A 13,705-nucleotide genomic window follows, 5' to 3' on the forward strand; every position below is an offset into this window, starting at 1 on the left:
GCGCTTGCAGAAATACAATGGTACATAATATTCCTTTGAATCCATTCGAAACCAAGCAACTGCATTCATTCTCCACTATTCATATAATAGCAGCATCTAGGCTTTAAAAGAACAAACTCACCTTCCTACTCTCATTTTCCTACCACAAATGTGCCTGGCTCTACCTATTTCGTAAGTTTTTGCAACAAACACACCGTATCTCATGTAACAAGCATCAAAAACGCTGTGCACCCAGCTTTTGCCTGTACAACATTACGCTACCAGAAATAGTGTTTTTCTATGCCCAACCAAGAACTGGAATGCCCAGACTACTAATACCATTCTTATCACTAACTGCCGTATTCAGCAATGAATCTTAAGTTGGAACCCAGGCTAGACTTGATTTAAAAGATGCCTTTCGTGATCGCCCCGGAGGAGATGCAATGAGTGTACTGGGTACGATCACTCCAGGCGTCACTTAGATCAACTCAGGCATGGGCTTCAACTTAAGATGCATTTCTGAATACGGGGGTAAGGCTTCCCACCATGCAAATTTGAACCACATCAGGAGTGTGCTGAACTGGGCTGGTTGATGTATGTCGAAGGGAATCGAACAGCGCAGAAGACAGGGCATGAGGGGAGACGGCAGACACGGCACTGACATTCTTTATTGCATATCAACTGCAATATATATGAAATGCAATCCACACGAAAACATAAAAACATCAATTCATCACATGCCACTGCTGTACACAGGCTGTCACACATTCAATAGGTAGCGTAATTCACTGCAATGTAGGGATACAGAGGGCACGCTTAAACATGAATCACCACGATGGTATATGTGAAATCCTTTGCTAATAGACAGTTTTAGTTTCACGTACGCAGAAGCTTTACACACGAAAATATGAGAGTTCTACATGTTCGCATGCGCAAAGCTTCTGTGTACGTGAAACTAAAACTGTCTAATCTTGCGGGCCCGTTGGTCCCTGTAGTGTCCTATAGTCGGTACAACTTGGGAAAGCAGGGAGGCCCCGCCCAGATGACCGAAGCGTGGCAGCCGATTGCCTCCGTGACTATAGAAATAGTTGCGCTGACGCAACTCGGCCCAGTTCAAAGTGCGGGCTGCCATGTTCTATGTTGGCAGGGTCACCGTCCGTCCGGCTCATGACGTCAGTCTAGAGTGGGCACCCAATGGTGGAGGCTTGCCTTTGAGGGACAAATGCCGCTGCCTTCTAATGTTGTACCTGACAACAGGAATGTGCAGCTATCAAGATATGATTCGCAACCACATCTGCAACATTGCAGCACAGAAGCAAGACAAAGACAGGAAGAACTTTGGAAACGAAGACAGGTGCTTTCCAGATTTTCCCAGACACATGTTGCTTAGTTCACCTTGTTGAGATAGTTCATCTGGACCGAGATGCAGATGATGACGCCGACGAGGCAGACCCAGGTGACCCAGGAGGTGAATTCGTTGCGGCCGGCAAAGGTCTCGCGCAGCGCCAGGCCCAGGCCTTTGCAACCCATGACAGAGAGGGAGCCGATGACCGAGCAGATGGCCACGTAGATCACCACGTTGGAGGTGCCGTACTTTGGCGCGTAGATCACCATCAGGATGCTGGCCGCCGTCACCACAAAGATCACATACACTATGAATGCTGGGGACGTTGGCGTGGCGAGGAAGAAGAAAAAAAAATGGAATGCTCATTTCAACAAAAGTGAGGAGATATTTTAATCTAGCTATGACTAGGGCACACATTTAAGACTTAACAGAACTTTGGTGAAATCGAACTCGTTCACTGGAAGGTTCAGCAGTGACAGGTCCATTGCACCACCAGGCATCAGAATTGCACGATAGTCACTTTTAACTTTTTAATTAACAGAAATTCACAAAGTAAGCGGCCAGTTAATTACTTCAAGAAACATTGCAATTATAAAATGGAAGCCAGTCAGTGCTCAGGACCTGTCCAGTTAGTAGGAACATTGAAGCAAACTACCCTCTGTTTCGAGGGCTGTATTCCAAGGTATTGGAAAGTCCTGTTTCCAAAGGTGTTCCATGCAACCTTGCTCTACATATACAATGAACACTTTCTGAGAAAGTAATAAGTAAAAAACCAATGCATTTTGCTGGAAATTTGTGAATGGATATTTTAAAGCTGGTGCTAACATCAAAATACCACAAGGTGGACTTATCTTGAGTGGAATGGCTTTGATTATGCAATGACATGTTACCAAAAGTAGCTAAAGGGTAATTGCTAATTGGTAGAATATACACAAGTCGAGTAACAATTCATAAGGGATTACCACAGCTGGTGTGATAACCTGGTGTATATGAGTAGATGTATACAACCTGGTGTATATGATGTAAATGTATACAAAATTGCTAGAATTAAAAGCATGTATAGCATACCTGATTAACTCAAGCAGACTAGGTGCCTCTTTGTCACCACATCATTTCAAAGGGGATGCCAATAAATCATCATCATCATCATATAAGTATCTCAACCGGATTCTCGTATAATTATGGACAAGTAATATGGGATACAAAAAATAACCTTTTTATCTGCACCTTGACATCACATAAAGCCGTCACTGTGAGATGGGGTATGTTGAAAATGAAATGCTTGTGCATAAATCTCACACAGGTCACCGTTGATGTATGCAAGACACTTCAGCGTAGCTTAAAACAGTAGAATTCAACACTAACACCATGTAGAAAGCACATGCGTAATGAAAACTTGACTGTTTTTTACACCACATTGATGTGAACCCACTAGCTGAAAAGTAGGCCCCTCTTGTGAGGCATTTTAGCTTTCAAACTTAGTGATGTATCGGAGTTTGAAGTCATAGAGACTCTTCGCAGTCCTGATAGAAAAATCTTGTTTCTTGTATTTATCTTTTTGCTTTTATTCCTGCTTCTTGAAGTAGCAGTCTAAAATTAAATTATAAACCCTCATTTCCTCCAGTGAGCAACAAATAATCATGTATATATTAGGAGCCATTATTGCTTATTTTCACCCTAACAATGTACAGCTTTCACCAAAAATAAATTTCATGAGTGATTGAGTGATTGTTCTTTCAACACAGCAGTTCAAAATGTGCAACAAGTGCAATGTGGATTTGGGGGAGGGGGGGGGGATGTCAATTAGTCTGCAGGTTGCATCACCAAGCCGTCACAACTCATCATGCCCATACTAGCAAGCCTGCTGCTGTAGTCAAAGGCCAGACCATGACTGCAGTGTCAAAAGCTGTCTATGTGCTGCCAAATTAGCCGTTCTTTCATCCTTTGCTCTGCAATTCTTTGTGAACAACAGGATATAAGCCTGGCTTTTTCTTCTTCTTCTCAGGGAACACCGAGCCTTCATCTCACCTCGCTCAGTTTGTCGACCACTTATTGCATTCAGCTTTTGCCAGCACCACGGCACAATCCCAGTGCAATCCATGTCTACATGATGACACATTGACATAACTGCACCACGCGATGACACCAGGCAAGCTCTGGTGTGTTATCAGCATGCCTCTGACTAAGATGTCTTATCAATTCAGATGAAGTTTGTGGTGAACCAGCGATAAAAAAAAGCGAAGGCTCACCAGGTTCGACAATCATGGTGCCGAGCATTTCCATGCTTTCAACATTGCCCTCTTTGGGGCTGTGCAGTACGATCACCGTGGAGCCAAGCACACACAGAAGGCACGCAACTTTCCCAATGAGGTTCAGCCGTTCGTTGAGGAACTTGGAAGACAGGATGGCACTGCAATCGAGCAGACACAACTGTTACTCCACACTTCAACTCCCTCACCATAAGAGCGTATTGCCATGAGAGTCACAACCAACTATATAATATATATATAAATTGTAGTGGCGAATATGCATGCAGGCGGCCGTGGGCACTGCCATCGCTTCGATGCGAGACTAGAGCTCGAGCTGCGGAGGCCAACAGCCAAGTTGCACAACGTGTTGTTTTACCTTACTGGTGTCAACATTCTGACGCGGATGCCCTCTCCCGGTCACCCATGCGATCCGACGACACGCCACCCGCATCCAGGGACTGCCCGGTTGCTGCGCTTACTGTTACTGACATGCCTTCTGAACAGAGAAAGGATCCGTGGATTGCGTCTCTCATTGACATTCTAACTACTACTTCAACGGATACATGCCCTCGAGCCCTTCGTCGCCAAGCCACCCATTTTGTGCTGCGGAACACCATCTTGTACCGCCGGAACTATCAGCCAGGCGGTCGCAAATGGCTGCTCGTCATCCCTCGCCATTTGCGTTCCGACATATGCACGTATTTCCACGCCGACCCACAACAAGCACATGCTGGCGTCCTGAAAACGTACGAGCGGTTCCGCCAGCGGTACTACTGGCGAGGCATGTATTCTTAAGTGCGCAAATACATTCGGTCATGTGCAGCCTGTCAGCAACGCAAGACAACTCCTCATAGGACAGGCCCACTGCAACCTTTACCATGTCCTGCACGTCCTTTTGACTGAGTCGGGATCGACCTTTATGGGCCCCTTCCATGCACTGCTAACGGAAATCGTTGGATAATTGTCGCAGTAGACCATCTAACAAGATGGTCTACGAAACTGCTGCACTAGCTTCGGCTGCTGCTCGCGATGTCGCAGCGTTCCTCTTACGGCATTTCATCTTACGGCACGGCGCACCGCGAGAGCTGCTCAGCGACTGAGGCCGCGTCTTCGTGTCGGACGTTATTAATGAGCTACTAGCAGCGTGCCGCACTATTCTCCGCATCACTACGTCGTATCACCCACAGACTAACGGTCTAACGGAACAGTTCAACCACACTCTTGGTGACATGCTCACAATGTACGTTGCGTCGGATCATTCCAATTGGGACGACGTCCTCCCTTTTGTGACTTACGTGTACAATACCGCCACTCAGGCTACCACAGGCTTCTCACCATTTTTTCTTCTTTATGGACGTGAACCATCATCTACCCTTGACACCGTACTTCCGTATCACCCGGACGCCTCTGAATTCACCCTGCTTTCTGAAGTTGCTCGACATGCTGAAGAGTGCCGTCAACTGGCTCGCTCATTCACGTCGGATACCCAAGGCATCCAAAAAGATTGCCGCGACCACGATCAGCCAACACAGTCCTTCACCGTGGAAATTCACGTCTGGCTTCGGCTGCCATTCCAATCTCCAGGCCTTAGCCCAAAGCTCGCTCCAAAATATCAGGGTCCGTACCGGATCATCGAATGTACATCGCCTGTCAACTATGTGGTCGAACCGGTGACACCATCTTCGAACAAGCGCCGCTGTGGCCGCGAGACGGTTCACATCAGCCGCCTGAAGCCGTACCACGACCCCCTCGTCGTGTCATCACCTTAGGTCGCCAGGATGGCTCACCAGGATGGCTTTGCAGCGGGGGCAATTGTAGTGGGGAATACGCATGCAGGCCCGCCGTGGGCACTGCCATCGCTTCGGCGCGAGACTAGAGCTCAAGCTGCGGAGGCCAACAGCTAGGACTGTGCCTAAAAAGCCACTTGCGATCCTCGGACGAGTTTCAATAAATCCCCCTTTCATTATATATATATATAAACCAATATATAAACACACAAGGAATTCAGCTAAGTCCAGTCTCAACATGAATTCAGTAGTTTTTTTTACCAAAGTGTTTGACATGTTTCTGCACCACGAACTGTGCGTTGACTATTTTGCTTGCATACAAGGGTACCTTGCTGTAACAGTAAATCCAAAGTCTGCTGCTCTTTCAAGCAACTCACAGTGAATTTATCTGCTAAGTGCATTCAGTTCTTACAGATATCAAAAAGGTAAATATTAAGTTCAGCCAGAGTCACAGATTACAGTCCCAAAGATTTCTGTGTTGGCTCCACGTCAAAGGATTACGGTGTCATTGAGAAAAAAAAATGTCTCTGAAGATTACGCATTTCCTGACGACAGTACGTCACCCAGCAAAACAAGCAGAGACATATCATCTGTACACGAAAAGACCTGAACTGTGCCAGCCATCTATCGTCCTTTCCAAAGTGATCAGTGGTTGATCGCTATTTCATGATTGCACATGTGACATAAAATGTCGGCAAGTGATGATTTCATATTTTGTCAGTGGCAACCCTGCCCTACGATTACATCATTCTCTTGCTTAAGGAACTGTATCATTTAGGAAAGTGGCATTTTGCAGCACTTATCTGTCACTTAACCCTGACTCAATGCTTGCCTCTAGCATTCGCATAAGTAAATACTTTGAAATGTATACAATCACACTGGTAGGCTATATGTTCACATACTGAACAAAACACTCAGTCCTAGAAAACACTTGCCACACTTTCATAAGGAATTTGATAAACAGGCAAAGGAAACAACTTCTGAATGAGCACTACAACACAACAAGAATTTTATGACCTTTCAAAGTCTAGTTTTACTCGTTAAGCTTTAATTCCGCAAGTTTTCTGAAACAAGTGCTGCAGCCTCACCTGACTAAGACACTGAGGGCACCTAGTGGGGTGACAAGCGATGCCGGTGCAAAAGCATAAGCTGCAAAGTTAGCAGCTTCTCCGACAGCCACTGAAAGATAGGCATAGTGCAACTCAGACAATGTACATATGGTTTATGTGCAGATAAAGGGAAAGGTCTATGAGCAGATAAAGTAAAAACAAACCAGATCTTGCTGTAACAGCTGTTATACTACGCGATCCTGACAAATTATGCACAATGCTACGTAGGACCTACCCAATCTTCTGAATAATGTGGAAGGCTAGAGGCACAGTGCTTTTTCTGTGCCATAGAACAGTGCTGCTGTAACTCCATTTTTTTGTGTGCCTTTACCAAAAAATCACCTCCAGTCAAGAGGTACACATTTGCATATGCGACTTATTCTTGCCAGTTCTACCTAAAAGTGGTAACGGAATAGCCTCCGAAATTGTGCTGCACATAAACGGAACCACCTGCCTGCTTAATGTGGCATTGCTTCAGTTCAGTGTGCTGAGTATTGCTACATACGCCCACTTTGGTGAAGGCACCATCATGTTTGCCAAGACAGCGCCTCTTCTATTTTTTCAATGCCAGCCAGATGTGGCCGATCCAACCGTTCACCACCCTCTCATATCGTCCTTTCCTACTCTCCCCCGTCGGCTAGCGTTCGCTTCTGCTTTACGGTCATGGGGGAGAGTACCCTGTGGGTGGCGCCTCACGCCAAAAGTCGGAAGAAGTAATTCTGACAGACGCGTGAAGCGTCTACTGCATCCCATCTAAAACGGCAGTGGCATGCGCTGAGACGCACGCGTGACACATGTAGTTGTATCCTCTGGGTAGCGTCAGATCACGGCAACTCACTGAACTAAGGCGCACTAATGGCTTCCATTGGGGAGCGAGTCACTGCGCTGGCATTGAAAAAATAGAGGAGGCACTGGTCAAAATGTTCCACATGCTGTCTTCCATTAACGAAACTGAAAGAATTATTTTTTCTTCCTGTAATGCTTGCAGCTAATGACTAATTTGACCATGTCCTTTGAGCTGGTAAGTCAGCTATTTTTATAAACAATGTGACATAAATGATTGTGTAATAAATAAATATTTAGTTGCTATGTGATTATGTGTACTGATTAGAAAACATATAAAAAATATTATTCTACTGCCTTGACTTTACTTCAGTGGAGTCTGCAATGCCTCGAAATAAAATTACGTACCTACCTTCGACAGATTTACTGACAGTCCATCATAATTTGTGACTGAAGGCAATACCTTTTTGAATTAGTTACAAGCAGCTTGAAATGGTAAAAAATATGGCTAAACTTTTTGCTTCTAGCAGATGCATGTAATCTAACATCTTTCCGACCTGTGCACTTTTGCAGGTAGTGCAAGCTGGGCTGAACAATAAGGTAGTATACTTAATGATATTGGTTACACACATGCAAAGCAATTGAAATGTGTGCAGTTAGCACATAACACTAAACTGTAAAAGCAGTGAAACAAATTCTAAGAAATAGATTAATTTTGCACTGTACTCACTGAGGATGAGCCCGGCCCACCACACCCATTCCTTGAGGTAACCATAGCCCCCAGCTCCTGGAGAAAAAAAAAAAAAAAAGAAAACCAGTCAGAAGAACTGCTGCAATAACAAACTTTGATGTAAGAAAAGCAATCGCAGGCCTGTTCCATGAATGCTGAATACCTGCTCTTGTCTGGCCCTTGCTGTTGATGCGTAGGAGACCTTTCTTTTTTACAATGAAGCTGGTGCCAATAAAGGCACTCGAGCTGACTGCCAATATGAGGCCAGTGTAGAAATGGCTCTTGGCAAGTGCGTCGCTTAGGTCAAAGTCGTTAGACGTCGTCGACATAGCGGGATCGTCATCCATGGGCTAATTCTTGAAGGTGCTGCCGGTGAAAAGTGGGAAAAATAAAAGGACGAATCAGTGTCTACTACCAAGATGAGCAAGGTCTTCCCTCTACAACCTGAACAGCCCACAATTGGAAAATCCAGTCACAAGTAATATGTATCATGCATAGAGTCAAAGTAACTCTCCAAACTATGCATAATACTATGTGGTATGATCTCATCCACATAAGCCAACGAGTGTGCATCACTTTTATTGCCATTAAAGAGGTACCAACATGACATTTCTGACTTGTCATTTTCTTGTGTTAAAACGATGGTACAAAGCACCCTCTTAACCTTAGAAACAATACTGGCAAGTGCACTATAAATAATTTATTATGATAGCTGTTTCTATGAACCAGTTTTTGTTTTAGAACACAGGTAGTGCATGCAATGGTATACTGGCTCACTCTGTTCCTGTGATTTCTGCAGCTGCTACATGCAAGTGCTGCCTGAATAAACGTGTGCCGCAATCATACCTCGCCTCACTGCTACACGACGTCAGTGAATTTCACTGTCTCACAACAGTGGTGATAATGCCAAGTCCAGCATTTCGACACAACTTAAGCATCCAAGTAAGATATCTTGTAAATGTTTCCCAACCTTCATATCTTCTTGCTAAGTGTGATCCTTTCACATGTGAGAGGCATGTGGTAGAGTTGTTACAAATTTGAAAATGTGTCGGTACCCCTTTGACCCAGAATTGCATGTTTATCTTCAGAACTTTAGAGATGTGGCCTTGAGCACAATGCTCACACAGCGAACTCTGTAACGAGGTGCGTTTGTATATTTATACCTTCTAAGTTGTGTACTGGCATCTTTCGAAGTGACTGTCTCTGCAATCAACCTTTTAAATGCCAAACTTGCATATAATTATGCTTGTAGGCCATAAGCCCAGAGCCATTTATAGTGTTATTGAAAGCTTTACGCCACTAAGACCTCAAGCATGGTGGCTCTGCTCATAAGCAATACAGATGTTACTGCACAGCTCCTCACAGTACGTCAATTAATTTTTCTTAAAACATATGTGAATACAGTTGAATGCCTCTACAACAAAACACCCTGTATAATGAAGGATTCATCATGTCCCAAGCAAATACTTTTCCTTCAGATGTACTGTGAAAACCTCTGCAGCAAAGACAACTACAATGAACTTGTTTGTACAGCAAAGGGATTTAGATTTACCTGATGGTTCATTTGTTGCTTTACAATGAACACACATAGTAATGACGCCATTCGGCTTCTGTGTGCATAAACCAGTCGACACCACAACAGAGACCATGCAGCAGGGTCCCTACTCTGTAGTAAATCACCCCTGAACCACTACCACCACCCAAACCCAAAAATGAAAAAGAAGAAAAAGCCAGAGTGAAGGACAGACGAGCTTTTGACAAGAGGCACTAGCATGGCCTGCCTGCAAAAACAGCACATCTAGACACAACGATGTTCATCTTCACACTCCTGAACGGCGGCGGCGAGCTACAGGAACTAGCCATACAAACCAACACCCCAACAATGGCAACAGCGACATTCGATGCTCTGCAGCTGTACCTTAGGTAGCTTCTGTGTTTCACCGCGTAATATTCTGTGAACCTTGATGCTATAAGGTCGGATGCTGCTGCCCATTCCATGGGACGAAGTGTGCAGGTAAATATTAGCGACTTCTTTCACTGAGTATTTTTCAAGTTCACGTTGAACCTTTTCTTTTCCTGAAGGCACACACAAACTTTACAACAAAGTGACCTGTATGATCTAGAATATTTTAGGTCCCAAGCGCTTAGTTAAAAAGCTTTTGACTGTAGTTTACTTAATAAACATTAGACATTAACCTCATTGTAAGGCATCTCAAGACACTTTCAATCAAGAGAGCACAGATGCAGTTGCATTAGATAGCGTCCACTCAGGCTGTACCAACATTGAGAATCTTTAAGAGAGTCTAACAACAAGGCAAACAGCATAAACAGTTTATCTATATCGAACACACAAACAACACAATTATAACTACAACAGTCATTGCGACATTTGCATGACCTCAACAATTAACAACTGAATAAAGAGTAACGCTGTGCTGTAAAAAAAGCAATTAATTAACAAGAAACAGTCAATGTCACATCAATGCATGCAGTCTGATAAACCTTAAAATGAAAGTAAAGTGCTGTTAAAATAGATTCAAACCCGGTAGCAGAGAGGAGATGCTTGGCATGTAGAAGGCATGAAGGTTGGACATTTACGCGCAGCATTCATGTTTAGCACATAACGCCTTCCTGTAGACAAGCTTCATGCCCCACGGAAAAACATCAAGCGCAACAGTGCTGGTAACAATATCACTCTGTGTGTTCTTTCCTTTTTAGTCATACGATCACAAGCCTGCATAAATAATTCATTGTGTATAATGACATTGCGTTCGAAAATGCTGCTCGGGAAATCAACGGAAAGCGGAAATACACCAGCTGTTAAACGAAAGCAAATGGCACTGCGTTCGAAAATGCCGCATAGGAAATAAGCCGAAACTCACCAGCTGCTAAACGAAAGCACTTTCACTGTTACTTTGTTGTGCGGGAACCTGGTACCGCATTTTTTTTTTTTTTTCGGCCGAACGCTGATTAGACCACTGTATTAGGTGGCAATGTGCCGCGTAAAGGCACCAGTTTGGCTTGAACGTGGCCGCCGTGGCGCGAACAGATACTGGCACTCAACGCAACATTTTGCCAGCCGCCCAAACCTACGCATTGCGCAAATTTACAGTTGTTTTTGCGTTAGCTTCATGACAGCTCCGCAAAGTGTGCCTAAATAAGCAACATCGGGACACACTGTCCGCCTATCAGCTGCTGTCATAAAACGGTTACTCACCTTTTAGCATTTCAAGGATCCAAGCAGAGATAATCGGTTACTACAAGGCGACCAACGCGCACCTGATATGCAATCGTCATTTGGCATGCCAAGGACGCGGAGTCCCTATTCGAATAAATTTTGACAACCCGATCGTTAAACCGGGCTGTTTCCGACAGCCAAGGCAGACGAATGTGCTACCTCATACAAATCGGTATCTCCCAGCTGGTACACGGAACGACGCACGAACGGAGAGCTGCGATTGACCAACCACTTTAGCGACTTTGGTTTCTGTCACTACGCTGCAACCGCGCAACTGATCAGGTTTACGGCAACGCATCGTCATTGAGGCCAACATGTCAGGGTGGCCCACGGTGCTGCTTTTCGTGCTAAATGTGTAAAAAGCCGAGAATAATTATTGTTTTTGTTTTTTAATTATATCACTACACTAAGCTGTAATATCGCGTTCGCTCTTACAGAGTTGAATTAAATGTTTTCTTTGTGAGTTAGGTTTTTACGCATTAAATATATTTTTACATAAAGACAAGAGTTAGACACGTTTATCACTACTTAACATTAGCATTGAAGTTTTTACAGTTTTGAAATAAACTTATTAGGCATTTTAATTTGCATAGAATAGTTATAAAACTCGATCATAATATCAATTTAAATTAACATTGCCTTGCAGTTTCGGTTTTGGTTTCATGTGCTGGCACCATCACGAGTCTGTTTTGCGATTGCATACTATTAACTGCAAGAGTTTATCATTTTTGCCTCACAACTGGGGAAATATGAGGGGTTATAAATCAAGAGAACAAGCTTTATCAACGCCTGCAGTTAATTTTATGCTCCTTTGAAGATGGAATGACGACGTGCAGATTGCACTTTCTTCGCGCACCAATCAAGCAACCCTCTAGAGCGTGATTCCATTACTAGCAAACTTGAAGCGCGAAAGGAAAAATTGAGAGGACAGACAGTACTTGTCCATGTCGATCCGGTCGTCCCTGTATTTTGTTCGTGCTTCAAGTTTACCAGTTAGCAAACTTTATGGACTTTGCTACTAGCAGATAGAGTCATCCTTTTAGTTTTTAATTAAATCGTATAATGGGTTAACGCTGAAATACGTGGTTTGCTCTGACATCGTGACCAGGGCTACCAGCAAATCGAGAAGCTGGGCTGCAAATGATTCGGAAAGCGAATCATTCGTTTGCCCTCGCGTGATTGGTCAGAATCGAGTTTTTCATGACAGCGCGATATTGCCAAGCGATCGGTTTCGCTTTCCGAACCGTGCTATAAGATCGTCTCTCCGCGATCTCTTATAACGGTTCAGAAAGCGAACCGTTTGCTTGGCCTCTCGGGATTGGTCATGTAATCGCGCTTTCGTCATGAAAAACTAAATTCTCACCAATCGAACGAGAGCAAATGAATGGCACGTTCGCTTTCCGAACCGTTCGAACCCCTGCTTCTCGGTTTTCTTTGATCCGAATGCGGCGCCCTAAAAATGGCATCCGAGTCTCCACGTACAAGCGAAATACAGCAGAAACCTGTTAAGACGAACCCGGTTAAGTCGAATCTTTGGATATGAGGAAGAGTGTGTGAGCTTTTCATTAGTGTTCATTGGGCCCAGTATTAAAAAATCCGCGTAACACGAGCCGTAAATTCGGTTAAGTTGAACTTCTGCGGATGCCAAACGAACCCTGCTAATTAATTTGGCTGAACGAGAGCCCCGGATTTGTAGACTTGGAGAAGGGAACTAGCGCATAAGAAGCAAATGGTGTTTCTGTGAACGCAGGCAGCTCACGCCAACATCGACGATGACTTGGAAATGGCAGTGGGAACACTAAAAACAATGAATGAAGTGTTCCTCGAGGTGACCCTGCAGACTCATAATTATGGGGAAGAAATAACTTCGGGGAGTTCACACATGCATGATGCAGCTGATAATTCTCGGAGTCCTTTGATGTATTCTTCAATCAGCAATGCAAATACACAGGTTCTCTCTCTCTCTCTTTTTAAGGAAGCTAGGTGAAATGTCAGCATTTGTGACAGCGCACAAGTGCTCACGGTGCTGGTTTAACAGTGCATAGAGGAATGCATTGCATCATACATATACACTACATATTTTTTTCTACAGTACAGAAAATTAAAACCAAGCTGATCAAGAGTGCGTATCTCAATAAGCACTCTATAACATTACCTAAGAAAACTTGCCCCACCAGCGGCCAGTTACTTTCTTGCCCACTTTAATATGCCCTTTACCTGATTATTTCTACACTATAATTAAACACAACAGTTAGCTTCTCCTGTGGCTTCTCTGGCCTCATTGTCTTGCAATGGGATGGAAAGGTGGGCTAATTGGTATCATTCTCGTAAGAAACTCAGAGCGCAGGAAAGACGACAGACGAAATGACTCACAGCACAAGCGCTCAACTCGTCACTCACATGGTTTTGTCTGTCACACGTGGTTGTGACTAACAAAAATCTAGCCCCTTTGATCCTCTTATTCTTCTCGCTCTATAAAACAATG

General features: G+C 44.1%; 1 protein-coding gene across 17 annotated transcripts in view; it reads right to left on the reverse strand.

Moving 5' to 3' along the window:
- Nucleotides 1-13,705, reverse strand: part of LOC119461274 (magnesium transporter NIPA2) — a 44,545-nt gene that overhangs the window by 19,243 nt on the left and 11,597 nt on the right. For 15 of the 17 annotated variants that reach the window (XR_007468320.1, XM_049672233.1, XM_049672241.1 and 12 more), the window contains exons 1-6: nucleotides 11,200-11,484; nucleotides 8,146-8,348; nucleotides 7,983-8,039; nucleotides 6,449-6,539; nucleotides 3,574-3,734; nucleotides 1,375-1,640 (exon numbers count right to left, since the gene is read on the reverse strand). Coding sequence is in view for 16 of the 17 variants with exons in the window: in XM_049672233.1 (XP_049528190.1) it covers nucleotides 1,375-1,640; nucleotides 3,574-3,734; nucleotides 6,449-6,539; nucleotides 7,983-8,039; nucleotides 8,146-8,329 (759 nt within the window). In the remaining variant the exon portion in view is untranslated. Of the gene's footprint in view, nucleotides 1-1,374; nucleotides 1,641-3,573; nucleotides 3,735-6,448; nucleotides 6,540-7,982; nucleotides 8,040-8,145; nucleotides 8,349-11,199; nucleotides 11,485-13,705 lie in introns of those variants that run through there. The other 2 variants (XM_049672234.1, XM_049672235.1) reach the window with 1 other exon arrangement.

Source organism: Dermacentor silvarum, chromosome 8 (assembly GCF_013339745.2).
Source record: "Dermacentor silvarum isolate Dsil-2018 chromosome 8, BIME_Dsil_1.4, whole genome shotgun sequence".
NCBI lineage: Eukaryota > Metazoa > Arthropoda > Arachnida > Ixodida > Ixodidae > Dermacentor > Dermacentor silvarum.